The 14,747-nt window shown below is 37.2% G+C and overlaps 1 protein-coding gene across 1 annotated transcript in view; it reads left to right on the top strand.

Annotated features, from left to right (window-relative positions):
- Nucleotides 1-202: 202 nt before the first annotated feature.
- Nucleotides 203-14,747, top strand: part of col17a1b (collagen, type XVII, alpha 1b) — a 40,922-nt gene continuing 26,377 nt past the window's right edge. The window contains exons 1-16 of the mRNA XM_066693217.1: nt 203-491; nt 6,922-6,995; nt 7,492-7,539; nt 8,009-8,119; nt 8,450-8,599; nt 8,996-9,043; nt 9,430-9,471; nt 10,304-10,351; nt 10,508-10,651; nt 10,909-11,091; nt 11,304-11,372; nt 11,744-11,821; nt 12,327-12,404; nt 13,602-13,760; nt 14,249-14,341; nt 14,664-14,708. Of these exons, the coding sequence (XP_066549314.1) occupies nt 6,932-6,995; nt 7,492-7,539; nt 8,009-8,119; nt 8,450-8,599; nt 8,996-9,043; nt 9,430-9,471; nt 10,304-10,351; nt 10,508-10,651; nt 10,909-11,091; nt 11,304-11,372; nt 11,744-11,821; nt 12,327-12,404; nt 13,602-13,760; nt 14,249-14,341; nt 14,664-14,708 (1,360 nt within the window). The 5' untranslated portion in view covers nt 203-491; nt 6,922-6,931. The remainder of the gene's footprint in view (nt 492-6,921; nt 6,996-7,491; nt 7,540-8,008; nt 8,120-8,449; nt 8,600-8,995; nt 9,044-9,429; nt 9,472-10,303; nt 10,352-10,507; nt 10,652-10,908; nt 11,092-11,303; nt 11,373-11,743; nt 11,822-12,326; nt 12,405-13,601; nt 13,761-14,248; nt 14,342-14,663; nt 14,709-14,747) is intronic.

Consider the following 14,747-nt stretch of genomic DNA (forward strand, 5'->3'; position numbering starts at 1 on the left):
AACGACATCGAGCATGTTTCAAGGGAAGTTAAAACCTCACATCCTCAATGTTGGCATAATTGCTGAGACACACTGTTGGTGGCACATGTCAATATATAAAACTAGTCCCATAATAGTGCGTCGCAGTTTAACGCGAGCTCCCTCCAGTACTAGAAGGGAGAAAGTGATCTCCTTCAAGTTGATATCCCCAGGACATCTTTTTTAGAAATGTACTGGATCTACCTTGACTGCTAAAGCACTGGGCGCGGCTGGGACCGCAGCCCCGCCACACTATGTTTAGACTTGTTGGTGAAAGCAGACCGAAAGAAAGAAAAAGTCATTAATAAAACGGCAAGCACTAACATTCCTGCAAGATCAGTCAGCAACATCCCACTTCACAGGCACTGGATACAAAAACTGCAGGGAAAGTGAACTTCATCTCTAAGAATAAACACAGGTCTTGGGAAAGGAGTTCTGCTAACACATTTTCTTGGATAATTAAGGCGATCAAGGTATGCATCACTTATCGAAATGGGTCGTTTTTAACATCTGAGCTTAAAAAATAAAAATAAAAAAAAATGTTTGTTTTTTTGTTACCATTTCGTTGCATAGAACTTTTTGTATGTTGACGGATAAAAATGGTAATGCTCATTATTATTGTTGATAATGTTTTATTATACTATTTATAATTTTGTATTTCTATATTGGTGTTGTGACTGGTTGTTTTTACATGAGTTTTGTAGATTAGGCTACCTTTTTAGAACATGCCGAAAGGATTTAGCAAAAGGAGAAAAGGGCTGCTTTGCAATTATGCACCAACTGTTTACTAACAGAGCAAGAAACTGTTACTGACGTGGTGCTATGAACCTGTAGCCCACCTGTTCACTCTGATGCTAATATTATGAACTGCTTGACGATTTGTCAACAGGTACCAAATTACATGGTGCACACTTTAACTGTTTGCATACAGCCTTAATGTATTTAATGCATTTTGTCTTATATGTATAATGCATTTAGTTTGGGTTAGGTATTGAGTTTTGTTCATGTAAGTTACATTTTATATTAGGCCTATACAGTTTGTATTTTGGTGAAGTCATCAGTGACTATATAAAGAAAACAGTTCTGTGTTGTTTATTTTAGAAAGAAACCATCACTTATATGAGGGGTTGTTTAGTTTGCTGCAAGATGTTAGTTTGGTAATGGCAGTTTAATTGTCAGTGGCACTGTTTTTAAGAAAAATGATGCTGAGAATAATCAATTTACCACTTTCTTCATATTGAACATGGTGAACATAAACGTTTACATCTATTAAACCTAATATCAGAAAAGTCTGCTCCTTAGTTTGAATTTTATCGCTGTGAGTTTTAGCTAGAGCTTTGCGAAATACGAAATCATATGTTGTCAAATGTATTCCACATTTTGAAGGTGGTTCAAACTCATTCTCCATCATACAGATTATGAACCAAATATTTTTGTAGTGTACTTTAATCAATATTATGTTTAGGTTTTTAAATGTATTCTCTAGATTTAAAAGTTCATTTTACACAATGTAAGTGTATTCTGATGTAAACCTGTTTAAAGGTAATATGAAGGATTTCTTTTTTGTTCCCTTAGGCAACATCTCAAATTAATATCCCTTAATGCTGAACATAACATGTTTGAACACTCAAACTACTTCTTAGACTGCATGAACAGTCTTGCCACAGATATCTGAATGAGCAATGATTTATAGACAGATGTTATCACTCATATTTCCAGATACCTCCGAACTGAATAAATAACATAAATAATAGAACATAACCTCACCTGTTTCTCATTCCTCATTTACCACCTCAGGTTCAAAAAATATATTTTAATAATTTAATCACAATTGTGAGTCTTAAAATATATGTGTGAATTGGGAAAAAATAAGAATTGTCAATAGTGTCTTAGTTTGTAAATCTTACCTGTTTTTACTGCTACTGGAGAATGACAAAGTGGAACATTTCCCCCCAATCTTACCACAGAAATATGCATTGTGAGTTAAACTGTTTTTGGAAATTGTCCGTGTACTATGCCTTGCCATACTCAAAATTTTAACATTGTAGTGCCAACTATTAAAATATTTAGGATAATTTTCAAAGACTGCAATCTATTAAGACTCAGCTCTTTAATAATGGAGTCCTAAATAAGGGCCCTAAAATATCTGCTGATCAAGACATCCCTCAAATGGAAAAAACATTATAAAATTACACAATGTCATGCAGCTCTGCTACTTTTTGGAGATAGCCAAATGTCATGTTTGGTCCTCGAGTCCATACATGTACGAGAAGAATATTGTCTCATGTTGAAGGTCCTGGAGACAGGAAAATGATGATTCAAGCATTTACATTTATAGTTTTATTTGCTGTTAAATGTTCCATAAGAAAATAAGATAATGTGTTTTTTAAAATCTCTCTCATTTGCTTTTATAACTATTAAGTATAATATCTCAATATGGAAGTGAAGTTTTGCAGTACTGAAAAAAAATGATCTTGTTCACTAATCCATCACTTGTTACACAGTCTTAAATTGACATGTTTGTGTTTATCACAGATTCATCTGTTCAGCTTTTCTTTCTATTGTTACTGAATGGCTTAAAGTCAGTGAGTACACCTCACATGTCCTTTACCGACATTTTAAAAGTTACACAGGAATGTCTGGTCATGAATAAGGTTTATTAAAATAAGATTCTCTAGGATGTTTTCGGTTTGCAGCTAATTTTTGTCAACACTTTCACAAAGAATGCTTGGTTACTAGTTCTTTCTGGGTAGAGCTATATTTAGGACAACAAAGGGGTACATTACACAGACATAAAGCAGCCACTCTCATGTCCAAATAATACATTGAAGAAAAACAAAACCTTACATTCATTATACTTCTATTGTAAAGGATTGGTGTACACATTAGAATGGTACTACGTTCTCAGATCCTCAGATGTTGTATGTGAATAATAATAAAATGCTGCCTTTTATTCTATGTGTACTGAATAAACAAAAGATAATCTGGAGTGATGCTTGCTTTGATGATCTGTTGCTTCAGCAGAATAAATTATTGGTTATTTTGCTTGGTTAAAACTATTCAGCGTATACAATATAAGGTATCCTTCACAAAGATAATCTATTTGGAACAACTATCGGACTCTGTAGCAAAGCTAAATCCGGGGTCTTCCTGTAGGAAGGCAGCTTATTTTAGAATGGCAAGAACAGTGAAAATATTTAAATATATGCTGCTGAAGTACTAGTGGGTAATTACTGCTCCCACGAAGACCTGCATTTGTCAGACTTTGTCTAATTCAAGATCTTAGCAGCGAGGGTGTGGTTCTGTAGAATTAAAAAGAAAGACAGGAGCCTTTATCTGCAGGAGTGCTGTACAGCACAACCATTATAACAAAAGTCCACAAAGCCTCATATGCCATTGAAGATAAAGCAATTCAATACATCACTTTTTTAATGTAAGTGCATTTACAGATTCCATTAAGAATACATATTAAAAGAAAAATAGAGCAATTAATAAAGAAGTGGGGGGCCATATTTTACCATGTGCTTTTTAAATTTACATTTATTGATCTGGTGGCTTAGTTACAAGAGTGACATATTCTGGCCCCTCTGAAAAAATTGTATGTAGTAGCTTATTATTTAATGCTATAGTATGGTATAAGGCAAACTTTCAGCTTGTAATATCTGCTTTGGATTTACTTACATGAAGGGTAAGCTTTGGATATATACCATAGATTCTATATACAATGGTAATGCTTGAAGATTTGCCACAGTCTGAAATGTGTTAACAGTAACCACAAAAGTCAACCTCAGGAACGCTGACAAACACCTGAATCAAAGTGAACAAACTCAGTGGTTCTTTCTCCAGACACATCACAATCTGTTCCTGTTGTGTATTGTTTCTCTCCTTTGTGCTACTTTGAAACCAGTGCTACATAGCATTTTTTTTTTTTGGAACGTCTCAGAACCATTAAAGAAACGAAAAGAAAGTAAGTTTTTTTTAGTTAAACTTTGGTCGTTTTCAGTGTCTGTGAAACTTGTAGAAGTATACCAAACATCTAAATAAAGCACTGAAAATACAATTTGTATATATACAGGCTTTCCAATTATAAATTAGCCTCTTCTGAATACGCGCTGACATTCATTGTTACATTAGAGCAGAGATCTACATTTTGTAAAGTAAATCAAAATACTGCAGTGGCGGTAAGGAGAATTGTCTCTACTCTTCCTGCAGAATTCATTTGTATTCACCTTGAAAGTAGTTAATTGACTGTTGCAGAATTACTGTCTTGTAAATTGAACAGATGACAGAAGCCTTACATTAGCTAAAAGAGTGATGATTTTGTCAGCTGATCACTGGTACTTAGAAGCTTGAGTATGTTTTTCTTTTCTTTTTTTTTTAACAGTGTTTTCTATCTCAGTGTTGATATATTTCATGGCTTTTGAACCTTATTCTTAAATTCAGACAAGTGTTCTTCTTTTTTGAGCTGAAAGAAAGTGCTCAGTAAATAGTTTTAATCCCTCCATTAGCTTTGTAACTACCTACGGTCATAGAGAACATTATTGAAAATTGTAGGGTGTTATTATGTGTTACTTTTACAACATACTTCTATGGACAATGTAACCGCCAAGCTTTTTTAAGGAGTTTAGGTTAAAAATAATAATACAAAAAATATTACTTCTAATGTATTTGATCTGTCAAGTCATGAAGTGGAATGTTCCTCCACAGTGAAATACTGCTCTCACTTATTCACACACATCTGAATTTGGTACTTTGGCATTTTCAGAGACACTTCTCCAGTATTACCGTTTAAAACACCACTGGCATGAGCAGCAGCTGCCAGAGATTTCTTACACATTCACATATTTTTTGTGGGTACTAAAATTAGTAGCTGATTTGTAGGAACTAGGCTACGTGTTCTTGGGACTAATGTTAGTGCAGTCCCGTGATATAAACCGTATGGAAACAGTTCTGGAGAATACACACGCCTGAGTATATTTAATAACAAACAACAATTTCTGCCATTTGATATTGTTCACCAGATGCCCTATACAGTAAAAAATGGACTGAGAAGTTATAGATGTAGTAATTTTTACACATACATTTTAAGCATTACCATATCATTTTCCAATACTTATAGGTCAAGTTTACGAGGCTGTCAGTTTCACAGATCTGCTATAGGACTGAGCTAATCTCTACATCACATAGACATAGTTTGCTGTTTCTGCAGGCTGGTTTGGCTGTACAGAGATGGAATTGGCTAAAGTCTTCTAATCCCTGGTAAAGTCTATAATCTTAAAAAACAAACAGTGTGATCTCAAATAATTGACCATGTCTAGTAACATTGTCTTAAGTTGTTAACTGTCTTTTTTTCCCCTTTAGTGCTCTATAGAATTTAGAGCATAGATGGCAGTTTAGGAGCCTACCAGGGACTTTTCAGTTGTTGCTAGGAGTACATCAAGTTAAACTTTGTTTATGTTGCATCTCTATGGCCTGCCACAATGTTAACAAATAGCAGTTCAAATAATCCTTTTAGTTGAATCTAAGTCAATTCTGCCCACTAGTGGATATAGTGTGTTCTTACACAGGAGTTATAGCACTTCAAAATGATATTTTGTTTTTGGCATAAGTACATGAGTAGTTAACATAAGTAGTTTGTTTGTATGCGTAAGACACATTTTATGTATGTGTATATATATGTGTGTGTGTGTGTGTTTGTGTAAATATATGTATCATGAGTGCATAAACTTTTTTTTTGGTACTGACATTATAGTGGTTATGGTGGCTTCGAACAGTGGATGGCACTACACTTTACCTACCAGAGTGAATGACAATTTATAATGCCAACACAACGGGGTGGGTATAATGGGATCCTACACCTGGGTTGTTTCAGATCTGAATGTCTTCACACTGTTTAAATGTTTAGGGGAGTGACAGTAGTGCAGGATGTATCCCCAAACCATAACACTGAGATCCTGTTTCCACGTTACAAGAAAACATGCTATATGCTGTCACCTCAGACATGGCAATAAGCTCATCAGTCTTATTGGTTGTAAGCCTGGTACTTAAATGTTTGAGTGCTGTTTGATATCAATTATGAGACAGAAACCTTCAATACATATACCAATACTTTTTTTTTGACATATTTATGTTGCAGTGTGGCCAACCATGTATCTATTATAAATCTCTTTATTGTGCCTGTGTGTGTGTGTGTGTGTCAGGTGGGGGGGGGTGATCAATGAGATGTTTTCATAGTAGTTTAGCAACATTTAAAATCTATTTTAATGAATAAACTTGTTAAAGTGTTAAAAAATGTAAAAATTTTATGCATTTTGCTCTGGCAATGTGGGTATTTTAAGTTTGTTTACCATCACACACCCAAGGCTTTGTGGCTGTGTTTTTGTTACTTGGAATACATTAATCATACAATTTCATACATCACGTGAAAACATTATATTAAGAAACACAAGTTTTAAATTGCCAGTTTATCACACAATGTAAATGGACAAAGTACAATTTGCAAAAGGATTGAAAGTACAGGACTTTGTTATGTGAAAAATTGCTTTATCAAACAATTGTGATTGATCAGAAATGATTTTGTTTGAGGGTTTACCTATTCTTGAATGGAAGATTTGATTAGAAAATTTACTTCTGTAGGCATCAGTTTAGAGGTATGCATTTTTGAGGTATGTTCCCAGGTACTTTTGCTTGATTTTCTGTGAAATTGCTTTTTACTGAGATATGTTTTTAAAAAGATGGACACAATCATCTCAAGAAATGTATTGACCAAATACAGGTTGCTTTTGACTACAAAAATATAATTGATGATTAAAATAAAATGAATATATATATATATATATATATATATATATATATATATATATATATATATATATATATATATATATATTCCATTCTGAACAGTTAACATGGGATGGACAGTTTAACATCAAGAAAGAGTAACACCACAAGTGGGAGTTTGGGATCATCAGGCAAAGGTAAGAACCGCCTGCTCCTCTAGGCTTTGCAACATAGCATGGCATTGTTTTACAGGTGGTGACAAGTCTAGAAAGAGACCACACATACAAAAGAACGCTCTTAATTTAAACTCCTGAGATATTCTACTTTTCTTTCAACTTCAGTCGTTAATTAGCATTGTGCTTGAAGATTTGTACAGTTCAAAAATCTTCACTTCATGGAGATCTGTAGAATAATGCATGAAAACACTAGAGGCAACACTGACTCCAGAAGTGCTGAACCTGAGAGTGAGAGCTAACAAAACAAATCAGTAGCTAGAGGATACATTTACAATGATTTTGGTACATTGCAAAATATAATTTATGAAATTATTTTGAGTATTTTGTGTTTATTATTGTTTTAATGTTATTGTATAACATTGAAAATCCAAGTATTACAATTCAGTCTCCCATTGACTCCCATCTCCTAGCATTGTTCCCATTGGCTATACAAATAAATGTATTTATTCTTTCTCAGTTCTGACAGAGACAGTAACCACAACAAGACTGACATCTTTACCTCCAAGTGAGTGTCTGTGCCTTCAGATTTCAAAAAAGTGTAGAAAATATAACTAAAGAACATAGTGTATGGTTTATTTGCCACCACCACCACTTAATTTCCACTATCTCTGTATCTTTCAATGAGCCACAGCTGAAGAATCCTAAATGTAATTTTTTAAACGAAGGAATCAAGTGATTTTTGCTCAGGATTCACTTGAAAAGCATTTGAAATAAAAGCCACATGCTTGATTGGAAAAGTACTTCATCAGCCTCCCAGCTCTATGATGCTAAACTTTTGTCTTCAACAGTTTAAGCAGCCAGTACCAGAAATAAATGGCATCTGTTTATTAAGCCTGCCATTCCCTATTTACATAATAGCTATGGATTCTAAACGTGCATGAAGAAGAGTACCGAAAACATAAAGGGTATTATTGAGTGAGAATGGGATTTCTCAGGAATGAGTTTTTGTTTGCTGTTCTTTCCCGTTCCCACAGAGGGCGGCAGCGGGGGCAGCAGTGCCCAGAGAAGTGGATTCTCCAGCAGTTCCGGGGGGCTGATGGAAAAGAAATTAATCTCGCATAGCAGCAGCAGCTATGTCACTTCATGTGAGGAGGGGCAGTGCCCACCACTGTCTAAGTATTTCCCATTTCCCCAGCCAGCATAATCCAAAATTTCAAGGCTTAATCCTGGCGAGAGATTCATTATTGTGATTCATTTGTTGACCTCTACTGTACAGTGACAGTGTCTGCTAACATATGTCCTATAAGAAATTAACAATCAAGCTTAGTATAGTCTGCTGGCCTTTGATAAAGATGTCTTATGAATCAATAATCATCATCATAATTGTTATTGGTCCACAATTCAAGACTACCTAACTGATCCAATTGGATTGAGACTGGTGGCTGATTGGCCTGTTGTGTTCTGTAACCCCTTAGCCTCGGGGGGTGGTGGCGGGAAGATGATCTTTAGCTCGTCGGGTTCTGGGGGCTCACGGAGGGCCCAGGGCTCCACGTCATCCTTCAGTTACTCCCCCGTTTCCACGCTGGAGAGGAAGGTTATAGCCAGCCGCTCTGGGGGATATGAAGGTGAGTGAGGGAGTGGAGGGAATACTGCCAGGCCGCTCACATGCCTGCAAGCCGCTGGCCAGAGCATCTTGGAGTAAGTTCACTGCATTTTGAGTAAAGCACGGACACTATTAGCTAGAGTTATATTTGATCAGATACCAACCACTGTATACATTGTGATAAAAGTAAACTCAAATGCAACTGAACTACTTTTTTATCGACCTGTTAAAAAAGTAGTTTGAAAATATTAAAAAATGGTCTTATATAATACACTTGTGACTACTGACTACATTTAAAAAAAAAATGGAAGAAACCATCAATATTGTAGATTATTCTCTTTTCTGATGTTCTTTTTGTATCAGAGATTGCTTTCTAATTCTCTTGAATGACTCAGTTTCATCCCGCCTTCTTTCTTAGGAAGCTCCAGTGGGAATTCTTCTCCAGAGTACACTAGAAAAGAGTTTGGTAAGGATGTGAAAAATCGCAATAAATATATACAGAATATAGACAATGTTTTCAATATGTTCAACTGAGGAAAAGGCTCTATAAATCTAATGTATGAACAGTTCAGACAAACATTCAAATCCCATAGCCCTGGAATCAACACACTAAACATGTATTGTATTCCTAATACTATATTGATGTTAACTACAGTGTATTTTGTATTGAAACCAGATGATTGTGGTGTTTTTATTGATTATTTTTAATTTTTTTTTATTTACAATGGCACCAACAGGGTTTTGTTGAAGAAACTATTTGAAAATGTACGGGGTCTAATTCCAGAGATGCAGTGTGCAAAGGCTCTGTGTTGGTTGAGGTTTGTGTCTAATTGATACATGTTTTCTTCCTAGCCACAGGAAGTTCAGCCACCAGGGGGAGGAGTCAGAGCAGAGGTATGCCGGGATATTACTGGTCACACACATTAGACTTGATGTGGTTGGTCTGCCCATTCACTTGAGTGACAGCTGCTATTATCCCATCACCAGAGATAACATAATCATATTCTCAGAGGAGCACTTTTTCTAGGAAAAGTGAACTGATGTGGGACAGTGCCCGGTCTAGATGCCAAATATATTTTCTTTGCATTACTGTTGCAGCAAGATTGTGTAAATCATGCGCAATTTGCAGCTCTGTGGATAGACCAGGTTTCAGTACAATTTCTGTGTAGCTGATTTTATAGAAAAATATTTTAATCCAAGGCCATATAGAGCACAAAACACAAAGAACAAAGGAGTCTGTGATAAAGTTTGGGGTACCTTAGTAACCTCTTTTGAAGTCATGTAGTTGCTCAGCAACCAAGGGCACAATCTTCTGTATGATAGTATGTTGTTTAGAAACTTGAGACAAGTCTTCCTGACAGTCCATCTCCGGAGTGCTTCGTTATAGCTACTTATGTATTATCCTAATTAAATTGGGCCCTAATTGTTCCTTGTCTGCCTATGGAGTAAATTTCTCCAGATTGTAACAAAAGTGATAAAAAATTATTGCAGTATCTATATACCTTTCTTTTAAGTTGTATCTTACGCTGACTGTTTCCATGATTGTAATGTATTCATATAATTTAGTTTAGCATGATTTGACCTGAAGCTTTTTGCTAAAGTGTATAGAAGTGGGTTTGCAGCAGTACACATATGGGGAGATGAGAAATGTATTTCAAATTAGTTTCAAGTGTCATTAAGACCTTTAAGTCTCTGTGTGGTACTATATAAATGTCATCTTTTTCAGAGAGTGAAATCAGAGCAAGGCTGCAGAGTGCTTCTCCATCTACTAGATGTAAGTAAAACGTAATAAAAATGGTATTATGTGCTATAAATGCATGCAAAAATGGGAGGTATACGTTGTGTCAATGTCAGTATATGAAGAAAACAGTACAACGCATTGGGTGTTTGAGGTTTGATGGCTTCATTCCTCTCTGCTCCTGTGCCACAGGGACTGAACTGGATGATGTGAAGCGGCTGCTGAAGGGCGGCCGGTCCTGCAGTGTCAGCCCAACACGGTCCCCGTCCAACACCCTGCCCATCCCCAAAAAGGCCACTGTTGAAACAAGAATCATAACAGAAGGTTCCCAGACAGGTTAGAAACTGTTTAGAATGGAGAGAAACCAGGTTTTTCTTATTATGTAATGTTTTAATATGTATTTAGTACAAATTTGTAGTTTCATTATAGACTTCTTCTAGGTAGCTATGAGTGTTGTCCATGGTATGTGGAGTTTGATAATATAGTTGTGAAATGTGGACTTTTGCTTCCTGATTTTACACATGGGAATGGATTTCTGGTATTGTCGTCCTGCTCTTTGCCATAGTAATGGAATATTGTGCTTGGTGTTGCAGTATCAGGACAGTATGACACCACCATCCTGGACTCTGCCCTGCCCTCTTACATGTGGACGAGCTCCACTCTGCCCAGTGGGGCCTCTGCCATGAGTGGCTACGGCTTCCATGCAAGCCCTAATAATCTGTCTCCTGGGTCCTCGCTCCTCAACACCCACTCCCAGTCGCCCTCCTCCCTCTCAGGTGAGCACATTGGGACTTTATCACCACAGCTCTGTTAAGCTACTTAGTTGCTTCTTCATCAAGTGGATAACATCTGCTGAATGTTTGGTATTTTAGCAGGTCCATCACTGCAAGAGTCAACCTTCAAACTCCTCCACGCAATGGAGAGTATAGTGTTTTTTTAAAGCCTTTTCCTTCACTCTTTCTGTGTTGTTTCTCTCATATGCTTGCAGTGCATGGTGTCCAGAACAACCTGACTCTGAGCCCCCCTCTGAGCAGTGCTCTCTCAACTAGCAGCACAGGTCAGTCCCTGGCACCCTGGCATGTCCTATTTGAACACTTTAATACCAAAACTCGTGGGCATGCATCACTTTCGGGAATACATTGAGATAATAATTAATTGAGATTAATAGTAGAATTATATTGTGCATATTATTTGTTTACTGAGTGTCATATAAGAAGGGTCTGTTCTTCTGCCTTCATCATGCAACAAAGACATGGTATTCCTCAGGTTTGTCATCATACATTTACATTGGTCAATTTATACTGATCCATTGTTCTTGTTCAAAACAATAGCATGTTTTACTGATGGATCTTCAGAAATGTTATGCTTCCTTTCACAGCATATGTTAGACTGTTCCTAGACTGTTGGAATGTGTTTCTCTCTCTGCAGTGTATGGTGTTCAGAACAACCTGGCAAACGTGTCCAGTGGCGTCCTCACCAATTCCAATGGCACCCACAGTCAGCCAGGTATGGAACTGGACCATCCCTGTGTTAGCCCTGACAGCAAACCAGCATTGTCATTAGCAGAAACGCAACGTTACCACAGATGCACTTTGTGGAACGCAGACATGAAAACCTCAGAAGAATGAAATAAACCAGAGTGTTCACAAAGTAGAAATGATATAGTCTTTCTATAGTCTTTCGTCACTAGGTTACACATGTCCTGTTAGAATGGTACATGACAATTTTGATTGTATCACACTCTAGTACACAGGATACTGAACCGTAATAGCTTTGTGCTTTATGTGCATCCAGAGGAGATTGCAGCCAGTTTGTTGGTACTATGTATTTTATGCACATTCAAAATTCCAGTTTCACTTATAATTTATAGTATTTTGAAGGATAGATCGGTTGATCTATTGAAAGGGTGTTATAATGCATTTGTCTTTATAACATTACACTGAGAGAGACCAGTGTAGAAGCATGTGCTCCAGTGTCTGACTTGGCTTATGGCGTGTGTCTTTATCTGCAGTTTATGGGGTGCAGAAGAATGTGTCCCATACAACACATGGGTCTGCTGTGGTCAGCACTGGAGTCTCCACATCGTCTGGTAAGTCCAAACGGACCACTGTATAAAATCCCCCTTTTTGTTTTGTGAGAGACTTAACCTGTAGGAAGATACTTACTGACCCAAACACTGGAACATGTAACACAGGACAAAACTGACTACCATAATGGCATCACCCAGCTGACAATGAGCTAATGAGCAAGGGATGTATCTGAGTAATGTTCCTGTATAGGTCTGTTGTCACCACTTCACCAGTGGGGTCCATTCAGAATGTTGTGCTCCAGAAAGATATTAAACACAACATGTAACAATTTCAAAGATTTGACTGACTTACAGTTCATATAAGTTAATCAGTCAGTTTAACTCAACTCATTAGGCCCTAATCTATAGATTTAAAGTGTCATGTTTTGAGGAAGCGTGCAGTTGCATGCTGACTGTAGGAATGTCTACCAGAGCTGAAGTCAGGTCAAGACCCTGGTGAGGACAACGAGCTGCAGATGAGCTTCCCTGAGTCTCAAACTGGGCAAACCCACCCATCAGCTGTCCTGGTGGCTGGTCTCAGATGATTCCACAGATGAAGAAGCTAGATGTAAAGGTCTTGTGCTGGCAAGGGTCACATGTGGCCTGCGGTTGTGAGGCCGGTTAGACGTACTGCCAAATTCTCTAAACCGATGTTGGAGGCAGCTTATTGTAGAGAAATGAACATTCAATTATCTGGCAACAGCTCTGGTGGACATTCCTGCAGTAAGCATGCCGATCGCACACTCCCTCAAAATGTGGACAGATGTCGCATTGTGTTGTGTGACAAAACTGCACATTTTAGGTTGGCCAAGCACAAGGTACACCTGTTTATTGATCATGCTGTTTAATCAGCTTCTTGATATTCCACACCTGTCAGGTGGATGGATTATTTTGGTAAAGGAGAAGTGCTCACTAACAGGGATGTAAACAAATTTGTGCACAAAATTAAATAAGAAATAAGCTTTTTGTGCAAATGGAAAATTTCTGGGATCTTTCATTTCAGCTCATGAAACATGGAACCAACACTTTATTTGTGTTTTTTTTGTTTGTTTGTTTGTTCAGTAATTATGCAAGTAACATCATGTATTACAAAAGAGCATTTGTAACATGTAAGGACAGAATTGGGAGGAACATACAGCAGATAGCAGTAGCTTCTTTAAGGTAAGCAAAGAGAGCAGGGAGAAAGTACAACAGCCCATGGCCTGCTTTTGCCCACAGTTACTTCCACCAGCGCCCACAATGATGATGTCTTCCGCAAGGATTACAAGTTCCTGCTGTTGGAGAAGGAGAATGTGCCCACCAAGAAGGATACTGAGCTTCTCATCATGACCAAGGACAGCGGGAAGCATTTCACCACCACTTCCACCAGCGTTGGGGGTGAGTACAGCTCTGCAGACTGACCTCCGACATGTTCCAGCTACAGCTCTGACACACGCAGTATGCTTCAACTTGACATAGAGAGGATTAGTATATTGTTCCTTCTAGCTTTGTAAGGAGATTTTATTGTTATTATTATTATATATTTCTTGGCAGATGCCCTTATCCAGGGCCATTGTACTTCATTGCAGTTACAAAGGATCTACCGATCTGTGCAACAGCAGATCTGTGTCCACCATTATTTAAAGTTGCAGAATTTAGAAACAATACATCATCCACAATCAATCAATATTTAAAGATATGTTCACTTTAGTAGACTTGCTTGTCCCATGCATAAGGTGTGTGATGGGAGCAATGTTTAGCCATTTACAGAACATTAAATGCTCCATTGTAATTTTCGTTAACATTCTATTCTTGTTCAGTGTTTAGGAGAGATACTTGCTAATCAGGTACAACATGTGATGATTACTTTTTTTTTTTTGTTTCAGGCTCCTTTTCAGACGATTCCCTGAAGAGAGAGAAGATGATGGTGTCCAGCTCCAGTGATGCTGCCATGTTAAAAGCAGACGCCAATGCACATTGTAATAGTTTTTCCACCCATTACTTCACATACAACCATGATTTTTATTTGTCCAACATTTTTCTCAAAAAGGCTTGAGTCCTAGGGAGTTATGGCACATCTTAATTATTGGGAGTGTCCTGCTAAAATACAACCTAGATATTTTGATTTAGAAGGCATTCAGTCATTCCAAATTAATGTCCAATATGTGTTGCTTTTGCAGTCAGGGCAGCTGGAGATATATACTGCTTGTGCAGTGTTTACCAATAGTTACACTCATGATTGGTTCAGTGTCTCTGAGAAGTAATACTTTTTTTTTTTTTTTAACCCATTTCTTTTCTCAGTTGGATCACAAAAAGTATCAACCAAAGACAAGGCGACATATGCAGGTAGTAAAACACTGTACTGTTTTACTTAAAATATATATA

The sequence above is a fragment of the Amia ocellicauda genome, chromosome 20 (assembly GCF_036373705.1).
Source record: "Amia ocellicauda isolate fAmiCal2 chromosome 20, fAmiCal2.hap1, whole genome shotgun sequence".
Lineage (NCBI taxonomy): Eukaryota > Metazoa > Chordata > Actinopteri > Amiiformes > Amiidae > Amia > Amia ocellicauda.